General features: G+C 34.1%; 1 protein-coding gene across 1 annotated transcript in view; it reads right to left on the bottom strand.

The window, feature by feature from the left end:
* Positions 1-14,331, bottom strand: part of LOC127845052 (semaphorin-5B-like) — a 95,407-nt gene that overhangs the window by 9,245 nt on the left and 71,831 nt on the right. The window contains exons 2-8 of the mRNA XM_052375676.1: positions 5,981-6,039; positions 5,742-5,824; positions 3,961-4,032; positions 3,424-3,511; positions 3,041-3,135; positions 2,818-2,886; positions 1,682-1,823 (exon numbers count right to left, since the gene is read on the bottom strand). Of these exons, the coding sequence (XP_052231636.1) occupies positions 1,682-1,823; positions 2,818-2,886; positions 3,041-3,135; positions 3,424-3,511; positions 3,961-4,032; positions 5,742-5,824; positions 5,981-6,038 (607 nt within the window). The 5' untranslated portion in view covers position 6,039. The remainder of the gene's footprint in view (positions 1-1,681; positions 1,824-2,817; positions 2,887-3,040; positions 3,136-3,423; positions 3,512-3,960; positions 4,033-5,741; positions 5,825-5,980; positions 6,040-14,331) is intronic.

Here is a 14,331-nt window from a genome sequence, read left to right as displayed (position 1 = left end):
TTGTAATGGCTAGACTTCATAATATTTTGTCATCGCGTAAATTAAATAGTTCCATCAATTATTGCTATTTATAATTGAACTTGAAATCATGTTGAACAATTCTAAATTAATATCTCCGATTTTTAACTTTATGAATAGTTTGACTCACATTTAACTAAACCATTCCTGTGTTGTTCATAGTGTTCATAAGTTTTTTGAATATTTATGTGCTCAATACATAACAGTGAATAAATTAATTTAAAACATTTATATAACAATATATCATTTTTCATTGATATTGGTTCTAGAAACAGCATTGTGTGTACTTTCCGTCTACTAAAAACAGTTATTTATATGTGCAAATTAGTTGGTATTTGTCTTAAGGCTGATTTGCCGAATCCTAATATTGCATACTTCAGTTTATTACGGGCAAATAATCAATCATGCATATTACTTATAATACCTTAATGTCTTAACTTCACAAACATCGATCATTGCAACACATTATTTTTAATTGCAATAGACTGTACGAATTAATGAAAACCTCGATAATATATATATATATATATATATATATATATATATATATATGCATTTCTCTCAATAGATACCATTTTTGTCATATGTCTGTTTAAAAGTCTTTTGTTATTGTCCAAACGCCTGAAGACTTAAAACGGTAACTAATATTAACAAATAAGTTGGTGTACTGTTCACCTGCATCGTTGCGTTTGTGAGTAGGGGATTGATGGTGTATGAAAAAAATGATAGATAGTTGATAGTTTAGTGTTCAAGGTCAAAGTAATCCATTGCTGTGCTCAATATTCCAGTACAATGCAGTACTAAATATTCGAATACATATGTTTAATACAATCCTTTCCACGTGGAAACCTGCATTTAAAAACATTCAATATTTATTTTAAGTAATATATTTTTAATATTGCTACATTATTATTCATTAAATGCTTAACTTCATTGCGTCTAAGCGCAGAATAGCTAAGACTTCAAATGCCGGAACACCATTTACTTAATATGGCCTAAACGACATGTTTGCAAATGCTATCACTTGTGTCATTAATACATGTTTGTTTTCGTGAAACGGCTAATATGCAATCATTTCATGCAAACAATGCAGTATTTGAAAATACAGTTTTTGGGGTCGTGTATAAGAAGAAAAAAACAACACACAACAATATAAACAGGAGTTAGTCAATTGCAATCGAGTTTACCAATTGTCCGAGGAGTACAATCACCACTAAAATAAGATTATTTTTGTTGATTTAGTGGCTGTCCGCGGTAAATAATAGACAATAAATACTCCTTGTCGTGATTCTGCAGGAGTAATTGAGAGATTGATTCAGATTCATGATTTGAACAAAAGTTGAAGGGAACATCGTAAAGAGTTTACATAAAACATATAAAACAAGTGAGTCTTGCATTTTAGGAATTTTCTTAACTATCTTTTGTATCAAATATGTGTTTAGCTCTGATGACCTAGATACGACTGGAACCTTTGAACAAATCCAATAATACATGTGAAGATTCGTCAAAATGTACCAAACGTTATAGGATTTGGAAGCCAATTGTTATCGACGGAAACGGCAAGACACAAGACATACGATACTACTTTAGACGCCTGGTGCGCACCCTTTACACAAGCTCACCATGAGCAATTCCTGCTCAAGTAAGCTTAATAAAAAAGTACCTCTAGTTTGGCAATTTGTATTACACAGATCAGCATCACAACAGTGCGAACATTCATTGAGACCACGCGACCATGTTAATGTGGATGTCACGTCGCTTCGCCTTCCAACAATGAGGTCGCCACCAGAGTGGGTAACACAGTGCTGAAATATATATGTTTTTCTTTGCAGTTCAGTTGTTTGAGAGTTAATGAATCATTTTAAAATATTTCTTAAACATTGGACTCAAGGTATATGTATATATATATAGTCCCATAACCCGGAAGTCCGCCACACTGGCCGTTTGTGTTAAAGTGCTCGACAACCGGGTTGTTGTATCGAGTCCGTATCCGGGACAGGTTAAGGAGATGTCGTTGGTACAGGATATCTCCCGTTTCCCCCTACATATACAAAGGTCTTACAGCGTTTGCAGTGCACAGCGTAGACTACATTGGTGGATTTGCAGGTGACCTCGTTCCGCCCATTGTTGGTTTTGCCGGTGGTATCGCTGAACTTTTCGGCCTTCATCATGTACGGACAGATTTCGCACCTCTGTGCCCCACAAGGTCCGATCCTGTTCGGAACCCGGAAAAACATTCGGTTGTGTTTTTTTATGTTCCAATATGTCTTCCATGTGGCAGTCTCTTCTGAATGTTGCTAACGGGGGTTCAGGAAATACGTTTTTCATCCGATCGCAAGTGTGGAGTGTGGGCAAGTGTTACCGGAGGATATGGCCGACATTTGGTAGCGGTATGGAGAAAGTGATAACGAGCGGTACCTTGCTAGTACTTTATAAATGGATCCGACGAGTACCGGAAGACTATTTAACAATTTTGGAAGCGAAAACTGAGGACGTTCAAACCATATGGACTGAACACACAAAACAAAGTCAATTGGCGCCCAATGTAACGTTCAACAATATAACGTCACTTCGTCTAAACATGATATGCTTCACAAATAAATGCCGCCGAAGAAGACCGGCAGGTCAAAAGCTACGGCAAATTTAATCAAAGCGTTTTATTTTTTTATAAACGGCTAGAAGCGACTTTGCTATATATATAAATTATATATATATATATGTACATATATACATATCGGTTAATTAGTAAACTATATAAAGAAAAAATGAATACATAAATAATTTGCCTATAATACATACGTGTTTTGGCATGCAACCGTATGTAAATAATACTGTCCCGAACGTGTCCGCACCATTAAGACTGCACACCTATAAATAATGTACACAAGTAAAATTGTATTTTACGTCACTTAGAATGAAATGAGAAATGAACAGCCTCATGCTCTCAAATAACAATGAACTAATGTAAAGAATATAGAATTATCGATTGTCCTTTATTATTCCTTGGCCTGTCTTAACGTACCTCTCCTTCCATACAAACGTTAATACTATGACAATGGCCCTCACTTGATGGGTTACTACAGCTATAGCACACGGGTCCACGTTGATAAGGATATCCTGAATAAAACAAATGAAGAAACGTGTGTTTTGTTTCATGGATGTATGGTAATTACATGGTTTATTAGAGTATTTCTTTCGATCCGTATTGTGATACGTTTGCAATAGTGTCTTATTATCTACTTAACATATTTGATTCTTTGTAAAAAGGATATAATCATAGTTCATTAGTTTCATCTTTAGATGCAGATACCTGTACGTTTTTGACATACAATATTGCGTTACCTCTAGCATTATACAATTGTATTTATTTCATTCGATCACAATTGGTTTGAACCCACCACTTACCTTCTTCACCGCATCCAGCGTGGTTACACAGATCCTTGTCACAACACTGAGTACAATGACTCGAGTTGGAGGTTGAATTCTTGCAGGACTGTTATTCAAAATCAAAACGTGTATTATGTATCATGTTACATACATTACGTCATGCAATGTCTTTATAAATGTATCGAAAGCAATTAAGGATAAAATATTCTTAAAATCTATGTATTATCATAATATCCCAGAAAACAATAACACTGTAAGTCGCCGTGGCGTAGTGGATATGGTGTCCGCCTAGCGACCGGAAGTTCCCGGTTTCGATCCACACTGTGGGAGCGTTCTTTAAATCTCCCCCAGTGACACCAATTACTGGTCTAAGTCCCAGGAAACGGACTCGATAGCGTTTCAAATAAGCCTTGGGATTTAAATGCAACCGAGCTAAAATAGGTTTAAACTAAAGAAACAATATAACGAACAATGATAGACTTCAGTGTAAAAGAAATCAGTTATTGTAAACATAATGTGGGTTGCAATATGTATATAACTTGTATTCACACATACACGTTCTGCAAGACATCCAAGGTTGTAGCCTATTTCACCAAAAGCATTTGTCTGCTTCTGAACAAAACACGACTGAAAATAAAATGCAGAAACTATGGTCTTATTAGTTTTCACGTTGGATATATAGACATTATTTCAAAACATTACAATTTGCCATAGGTAAATTAGAAGTATGTGTTCACGACAGTTTTTAGAAAAATCTGCTTTGTATACTCCATGTTCGAATCACAAATTCGTTACTTCTTAAAGAAAGATGTTAAATTAGTATTCCGAAATAAGGTTATCATACTACTTGATTCGCATGATTATTCAGTACTATGTTTAAGAGCTATAGTAATGTGATCTGACCTTTCTTCAAACGGCCTTTAAAGGGGACTTTTCAAGGATTTTGGCAGATATTTAAGTTTGTCGTTAAATGCTTTATATCGATAAATGTAAACATTGGATTTAAAAAGCTACAGTAACAAAAAAAAACAAGAATAAAATAAAAGACAGAAAAAACACAGTAACCCTCAACTGGGCTCGAACCAGTCACCCCTGGAGAAAAGGTTTAACACTTAGACTCAGACCACTCGGCAATCCGTGCTCATACAATGATTTATGTATTTTATTATATATATAAGCGATCCTCGTAGTGTCACAAAATAAAACGACACTAACAGAACTCTCTTAATTATTCTGTCGTTTCGCGTTGCAACGCTTTATAATTTTCAGGTTTTAAAAAACGCCAAAAGATGCATATAATTGATATTTTAGAGCATGGTAAATGTTCAGTATTATTGTTTCCTCACAAATATCATAACTACAACGAAAATTTGCGAATCTGAAACATTTTATTTTAATTCTGTCAATTTACCAAAGCGTGAAAAGGCCCCTTTAAATAAACACGATAACTTGCGCATTATAGTAAATCTATAAAAAAAGGTCAGTCAATCACATGTAAGAAGAGTCGTATATAATAGTTCATAACTAATTATAACGGCCTTAATTTTTTTATTAATTCAATGTGTCAGTAAATATTCTATTAATAAACAGTATATGATACTATACAATATTGAATGGATAATATCTCTTCGATTTATTACGGTTTTATTGGCCGTACTTATGCAAGTACAAATGTATGGGAGTAAAACCATTCATGCAGATTAATATAAAACTTATTGAAGCCATGTACGCAGAAATATGATGCTAGATATGCCTGCTGCATCTAATTAAAATATCTCTTTTAAGCATATAATAATTTATTTTAATAGTATCGATATGTAAATATCCTTAATGTCGTAAATGTGTGTGTAACGTTGGGGATATCAATGCAAACATAAAGACCTTCATTTCCATCTTCCATTTTGACATTCACCTTGTTCCAGTGCGACTGACTCATGCCTTACAAACATCGCTGACCGACCTTTATATAAGGGACACTTTTCATGATAATTCGTCATTGGGATATATAGAGCGGATACGAACATATTAAGAACAGTGTGACAATGGAGATTCATAGTTTTGACATTCAAGTGTCACATTGACATAGAGCTGGCGTGACCGATTTATGGATGACTTACAATTCTCAATGACAATAATATGCAATACACAATTCATAAAAGTTATTAAAGGATTGTATTGTTATCGGCCTGATACAAACATATTGAGACTCAATGGTATGACATTCAATTGTGACTTTGACCTTTTCCAGCATAAATAACTTTTGCCTTCTGGAAATCTTCTTGATAGAGAAGTGGATAACAAATAAAATACAAAAAACGATGTTATATACTATTTACATCATCATCCGGACATGAGATGACCGTTTTGCAGTATCGAGGCTGCTCTGCGAAGTTGCACTTCAGACAGGTAAGCGCTTTAACTGTGCAAAGATAAGATTTGAGCAATGTCATAAAAGCACACATCTAACAAACACGAATACGGCGTCATGTTAATTTGATTATTTAGTTTTTGTTTAATTGTGTACTTGCAATAACGAAAGTTTCATTAAGAAGCAAAATGAGTTAAACGTGTTTACCGTTTTTCTCGAAGATGTGGATTGACCAGATCGCAACCAATGTTGTAAAAACTCTCATTCTGAAAGGTAAATCGATAGGGAGGCGGAAAACTACAACGGGCGAGGCATGGTATGGTATTGCGCAAGGGGGGGTTAGAGGGTTAGGGTTAGGGTTTGGGTTAGTGTTAGGGGTCGGGTTAGGGTTTGGGTTAGCCTTAACCCAACCCTTACCCTAACCCGACCCCTAATCCTAACCCTTACCCTAACCCTTTTTTGGTGTTATCACCCCTGACCATGCCTCGCCCGTTGTAGTTTTCCGCCTCCCAAATCGATATGTTATGAAACAAACTGATCAAAAGGAAAAGAGCGAAGTAAAGACACAATAAATAAGAATTCACAAACATTATCATCGTTAATGATTTTGTATACGCATTAATATCATTATATGAAAATAATATTGATTTTTTACCAAAAATACACTGGTCATTTTACATCATCAACTTACGTGCTATTCGAACGAGACAAATTCTGAAGAGTGACTGCATTGACGTGGATGTAAGAGAAAAAATGTGCTATATTGAGTGTAACTGATAACTACGATCACGCTTTGTCCTCGACATTATGAACGCTTGATCTTGGATGCCATGGGAGAATCAAAGGGCTGAACGCACTGCAGTTCCATATCAAATGGCGTAAGCGTTTTGAACACTCCACTCCTAAAAAATGATAGTTATAGCAACAGGTTATAATATGTAAGCGTTTTGAACAATCCACTCCTAAAAAATGATAGTTATAGCAAAAGATTATAATATACATTAAACATAAGAAAAAATATAAATTTGAGAGTGTCTCAATGAAAATGCTTACAAAATGACTTCCGTTGATGCAAAATCTATTCACGATTATCTATATACTGATGTCACGTATGATATAAATGTGTCAATAAAGTAAACTTAATACACGGACGAAACCCACATAAGGTCCGTTGGCTTTTTAAGAATTTAAACTACTTTAAGAATTTAGAATTCTTCTGAAGACAATATCTTCAGAATAGTTTATGTACCCAAATTTCTGACATTTTTGTAATGAATTCCAGAAGATTGCAACCGACGGTATGTAGACTTGACAGTAGCTTACAATTACTTAGATGAAATAATATTGTAAGCTGTGCGTGTATTACAAATAATAGACTCATTTTGAACGATATACCAAACTGAAATACCGTATCGTGAATATATGATTTTAATTTTGAAATATTAAAATTACAAATTAAAAGTAAACAAAACTTATCACTGACCCTGTGAATACCCTCATATACCGCGTTTACACGCACATAAAGTAGTGAAAATCAATGGTGTTAAATTATTTATGGATTTTCAACTATAACCATTTATTGAGACATGTTTGTTTTTCTTTAAAACCGTCATACAGTTTAAAATATGTGCAATAAAAGTTTCAAATAACTAAGTACATGGTTAAGCTACACAAGTAAATACTCCGGATTTATAAGAAAATCTTACATAATTAGACCTTTTAACTCTTGATATGACCTTGGTCCACCCAAAAATGATCCAATTAATGTGGAAATAAAATCCGGTTTCTTAGAGCGAGTATGCACGATTTTGTCAAATATTTATTAATTTATATAAAATGTATAAAAAATTTATTATACTTATATTTCAAAATAAATTAGAATAAAAGTTAATAAGAACATGTGTCGAAAAAATGCGAAATAAGCCAGATATTTAATTCTGAAATCGAAAATGTCTGTACAGTCGAATTCGCCTGCATTTATATCATGCATGTACGATGTGAATCAAAATTTAGTTTTACGGATCATTTTAATTTCCTGCAACGATATCTATTCATACGACACACGAACACTTACTCCGATCCTAATAAAAAGACGAATGCTTCGGTTATTTTAGGAAAATGTGTACGAAATATCTTCTTCAGAATCGGCTCGGGGCGCTAATTTGTCTTTTATGAAATTCGTCTTCAATGTATACATTTTCTTGCCTATTTTGTAACATATTTTTATCAATATAGTACATTTTAACACATATAAAAATCGTGCATACTCGCTTTAAAAGAAACATTTCAATGAAAACAAGTTCAAATGTAAGAAACACGGTTTTTTCATGATCAAGGTCTTGTTTCAAATTGATCATATACTTAACGTGTAACAACGTAGTGTACATACTCAGTTTACTCCAGAAGGTATTACCAGGATCGAGATATATCTACACACTATATATTAATTATTGCAGTTTACACCAGAAAGTATTACCAGGATCGAGATAGGTCTACACACTATAGATTAATTATTGCAGTTTACTCCAGAAGGTATTACCAGGATCGAGATAGGTCTACACACTATAGATTCATTATTGCAGTTAACTCCAGAAGGTATTACCAGGATCGAGATAGGTCTACACACTATAGATTAATTATTGCAGTTTACTCAAGAAGGTATTACCAGGATCGAGATAGGTCTACACACTATAGATTAATAATTGCAGTTTACTCAAGAAGGTATTACCAGGATCGAGATATGTCTAACACTATATATTAATTATTGCAGTTTACTCAAGAATTTATTACCAGGATCGAGATAGGTCTACACACTATAGATTAATTATTGCAGTTTACTCAAGAAGGTATTACCAGGATCGAGATAGGTCTACACACTATAGATTAATTATTGCAGTTTACTCAAGAAGGTATTACCAGGATCGAGATAGGTCTACACACTATATAATAATTATTGCAGTTTACTCAAGAAGGTATTACCAGGATCGAGATAGGTCTTCACACTATAGATTCATTTTTGCAGTTTACTCAAGAAGGTATTACCAGGATCGAGATAGGTCTACACACTATATATTAATTATTGCAGTTTACTCAAGAAGGTATTACCAGGATCGAGATAGGTCTACGCACTATAGATTCATTATTGCAGTTTACTCTAGAAGGTATTACCAGGATCGAGATAGGTCTACACACTATAGATTAATTATTGCAGTTTACTCAAGAAGGTATTACAAGGATCGAGATATGTCTACACACTATATATTAATTATTGCAGTTCACTCCAGAAGGTATTACCAGGATCGATATAGGTCTACACACTATAGATTCATTATTGCGTTATCGTTAATATGCTATAAATTTTCTTTCAAAATGTTGTAGACATGTCGTCTAACGGAGACGATTTTTACAAAATCATGATTACAAACATTATTTGGGGCACACGAGTTATATGCCGATTGGGAAAGGAATGTGTTTTCTTGATATTAAATAAACGATTTCTTTATTGTTTTCAATAGGCGTAGGCAATGAGATGGCAAGTTGACTGGGCTTAACCTCTCACAGACACGTCTGTACCAATTTACATTTTTTTCAACCGTTAAAACATTTTAATGGAGAGTCAAAATGGGCAAAAAAGTCCTGATTTTTTCACCGTTTTTTCACTTTTTGAAAACCGTCATCTCTCCCTCCACCACCTCATATCCGTGTCAAACAACATGTTGTCTTTGTTGTGCCACGATATTAGCTATTAACATGATTATACCGTAAAACTTTAATCTCCATGTAAAATTATACCTATATCTTTGGGAATGGAGCGGTGATGGTTTGCACACTTGTTGACACAGCGTCCCTTTTTTTTAAATAAAACAAAGCACGAGCGAGCTTTAAGACATCAAATGAGACCGTTTGTCAAAAATATACTGAAACGAACATATCCCAAATTGTTACACAGCTATCTGACACGGAACAGCGAACATCAAAGTCTAGGGGAAACAAATGACATGTTCTTGCAAGAGTTCATGCGTAAATTGTAAAAGATATATCGTTATAAACTAAAAACGTTCTGAGTCCAATGTACCAATGAATCAATACTGACAAGGATTTCACCGGAGCCACAGCGTTTATTGTACGCAGCATATTGTTTTAAACACTATGTAATTTAACTGAGCGATTGTTAAGAACTAAATTTGAAACGCGTTATTTTCCCCCATGTTTTGAAGAAAACGATTGCATTAGTTTTGTTTGTTGCTGAATAATTGTCAAACAGTAGTAAACTGGTCAAATCCTTATCACTCGTGCTCGGCATTGCGAATAGTGTTAATGACAAGGACATATTAGTTCTATAACCGGAACACTATTGCAAGAGTCATCGCTTATCATGCGAAAATGACATATGTCAAAATAGGCAAATACTGACAGACTTTTAAACTGCTTACTTACGCAAAAATGCGTCCGAATAAGGGAGTTTCTATCAGCCTGTCTTACAAAATAAATGTATGTGTACATTCAAATAGTAAGTACAGTGAACTCCACAGCGTGATTGCTGCTGACCGCCGAGAAAAATAACACATTTATAATCACCTAATCTTATATAAAAAATGCTTACTTTTTAAATAAGTTACAAAATGACAGCAAACTTAACTGTCTTATTTCTGAACCTACACGTGTTAAATAAAGTTTCTGAACATGTTTGATAGTACAGTAAGCAAAATACATGATTTCTGTTAACTAAATACGCTTTAAACATAAATACCGTCTATGATAAAAACCTTGCATAACATCGCCATAGATAATTACGATAACATAAGGGTCTGCACCTTTACCATTAACATCACCATTAACATCAAAAGTCGTATATACAAACGATTTGTACAATTATGTTGGATTTTATCATTACAATAATTAAAATTAAAAACACATATAAACGGGAATTTAAAAAAGGACGACTGTTATTCCATCAATGCTATGTACATTCTTAAAATTTTCTAATTTGTGTAGCACAACTATCTATCTACTGTCAATAATGACGAGCGTATTGCACGATGATGTTTAGGTTTGGTTCAGCTGCAGTTTCACTGTGTGTATACTAGGTATAGATAAACAAAACACAGCAGTTGCTTTGTATCTTTAAATGTCGAAATAAGACAATGACCTTTCAATAATTTGTGCTAGATATGAATAAGTCCGGTTCGTTGTTTAAATAGGTATCTTACAAGAGATGCATTCTCAGTTTCGATGCAACAGCAAATAAATAACTTATAATAACTAAACTACATGTACTATCAAACACGAGATGCTTCAAAAGGAGTGAATTGGTTTAATCCTCGACCATTGAGCTCCCACTGTACGCGATGGATTAGGAATAATAGTCGAGATATAAAAATACGTAACATAGTATCGTTAATTTTAAATATGTCAACTGTTCTAATACCATGTCATGTAAACAATTAATAAAGACATGTTGAATACGAAAGTTCGAACTTGTGAATACTTATACTCCTATAGAGTTGGTTATTTGCCTGAGCACCATGAAACACATTGACCTTGCACATGCTCTTTAAGTTAGGAGCTTAAGCGATGTTAATCTGCTCATAGCTAGATCAAAATGTGTATCCCAGATTAGCCTGGGCAGTCCGCACAGGCTAATCAAGAATGACACTTTCCGCCTAAACTAGAATTTTGCTAAGAAAAGAATTTATTAAAACGAAAAATATCATAATAGCGGAAAATTGTCGTCCCAGATAAGCCTTTGCGGAATGCACAGGCTAATGTGGGACGACACATTACGAACATGCATTAAACCCCCTTTTCACAGAGCACGGCTAAAATTTAGTTCCACAGTCACGGTAAAGTGTACTCGTCGATGCATCCGAATTTAACGACCTTGGCCTTACATTGGTAAGGTAGGGCAGATAAAGATGTACTTTACTGTAATTACAAACAGCGCAATTGGATATAGAATATGCATCGTCGATCAGGTCAACATCAGGTTAACCGCAGCTATATCCCATTTATTAGATGTATGCAAACGATTTACTTGTCCCGAGTACTATATTGTTATTAATTATGTACACGTGCGAAGAAGTAACCTCATTAGTCTGCTGGGAAGCATATCGAGGGTTTTACTACTTTACATGTCTATGCAGGAACACCATGATAGTTTCCTGCTCAACCTTCGATATACATTAATACAAAACAACGTCAGTGACGACGTTGGTACATACTCAGTGTAATATCCAGTAGGAATAAAGATATACATTTTTATAGTAAAAAACACTACAAATATGAATTTTCTACACAGTTAAAATTAATTTATAAGACAATTTTAACTATGTAGTAAATTCTTATTTGTAAACCTTGATAAAGCCCATTTGGGCGAAATATTATAATAAAAGAGTGTTTTTACTATGAATACGTTGGTACAAACAAGTATTTAACGTTACGGACCATTATATGAAAATGGAGAGAAGGTTTCGACTCTTTGCCATTGATAACGCTAACAGTACATGTATGGTATAAACAGTTTACCTCTTGCAAAAAAAATATTTATGTAAAACAGATTTTTGATCACTTATACAAGATTTTCGTGGCATGACATAGTCATTCTTTCATGCCACTATATCCTCATTCAATATCCGAATGTTTAACTTTTATTTACACGCACTGACGCCATCGTACTATCGCATTGTCGCCATCGTATTATTGCATTGTCGCCATCGTACTATCGCATTGTCGCCATCGTACTATCGCGTTGTCGCCATCGTACTATCGAATTGTCGCCATCGTACTATCGCACTATGGCATTGTCACCCTCTGGATTTTAATGTGTAACCACGATGGCATTAACGGTATTCCTTAAATAACGGGTCATTGACCTGGAGCTTTAATACGCTTGAGCGATTTAACTGCACTGTGAATTTCACTGACGATTTAACTTGAAGTAAAGTTGTTTTTGTGCTACCTAATTTACGGGCAAAAGCTTTTTAAGTGTTTTTGATAACCGTGTATTTTTAATAGATATATGGACATGATTGTGTTCAAAATATTATAATTGTTGCAGTAATTAAGTAGTGCATCCAAAAAAATCAATCTTAAAACGAGTTACATGTTCCAAGCTTAAAGATCTAGCATCTTATTTTTTTTGTTTTCTATCCACAGGAATTTATAGCTGGTTCGGTGTCTGTGGTAAAGTGGATGGGGTGTCTGCTAACTGGCTTAGTCACTGGGAGGTCTCTGTATTGATCCCTTAAGTGGGAGCATTCTTTAGATAACCCTAAAGACATACTATGGCATACCATTTGGGTTGAAAGTCAAGAAGACCTACAAGATAAAAAGAGAAATGTACGTCAAAGTACAATAATTGTTCGTCGACATAAATATAAAATACACTTCGAAGTATATATTTGTATGTCAAAGTACAATTTGTACTTCAACATACATGTTTGTACTTCTATGTACACATTTTCTGAACAGCTAATCTAAACACTAGTCTCTTGAGCCGCTTTTCCTTCAGATTTATTCATAATAAATGTTTAAAATCTCTTTTTTAATTGAGGACAAAATGAATAAAAATATCAGAATGGCAAAAAAAAACAACACATAGAAGTTTCAATTATTTAATGCATTGAAATAGATTATATACAAATTTGAAGAAGATTCAATTGTTTCCTTTTTAAAATTAAAATTATTCAGCGTATTGTGAGTATTTATTGATCATGCGGGGCGGAGTATCACGACCGTCCAGCGGATTACTGTGTGGGAAATTCCCAACGGTAACCAAATAGTTACCAAGCATTAACGGGATAAATAATGTATTATTACCTCACCGTTGGTCTTATTTTGTGATAAACATAACTTGCATAAGTCAGAGGTTAATTCCGCCACGCCAGGTCAATAAATACGCACAATAACTATGAGTGAGCGGTCGATAGTCGCATAATTTGGTATACATTATAATAATAATAATGTTTAATAAATACGCACAATATCTATGAGTAAGCGGTCGATAGTCGTATAATTCGGTATAAATAATAATAATATTCAATCAGGGTTGGCATGGGTAGAGACATGAGGGATTATACATGTAATATATATTTTTGTTATCATTCAAATAATTAAGTTGATCTTATGTTGCATTAAGACTCATGCCCCAATTTAGTGTTTTAAATCAGTGACACAGTTTTGTGTCATCATTTATGAAACACAGTTTGTAAAACTAACAGTAACACTGGGCCACTAAGATAAACATTGGACCTATTTGGGCCACATAAGTGCCCTATTATGGCCAGACAAAGGCCCTCTAACTGTTTATTAGGGGCCATAAAAGATACACAGACTAGTGCCAATTAGGGCCCTCCCATAAACTGTGAAAACATGCTTTGATTGCTACAGTAAGTGACAGATTCCTGTTAATTGTGTTTCAATATAAAAAAGTATTTCTTCAATGATCTCTCATTATCAATTCTGACTTTAAAGTTTAATGATATTGTAATTAATAAAGCAAAAGTCACTTTGAAGTCTGCAGTAAAATTGTATATATCATACACTGACAATATGTTACT

This window comes from Dreissena polymorpha, chromosome 9 (assembly GCF_020536995.1).
Source record: "Dreissena polymorpha isolate Duluth1 chromosome 9, UMN_Dpol_1.0, whole genome shotgun sequence".
Classification (NCBI taxonomy): domain Eukaryota; kingdom Metazoa; phylum Mollusca; class Bivalvia; order Myida; family Dreissenidae; genus Dreissena; species Dreissena polymorpha.
Note: the sequence above shows the minus strand (reverse complement) of the source record. Positions and strands in the feature narration are given on the sequence as shown.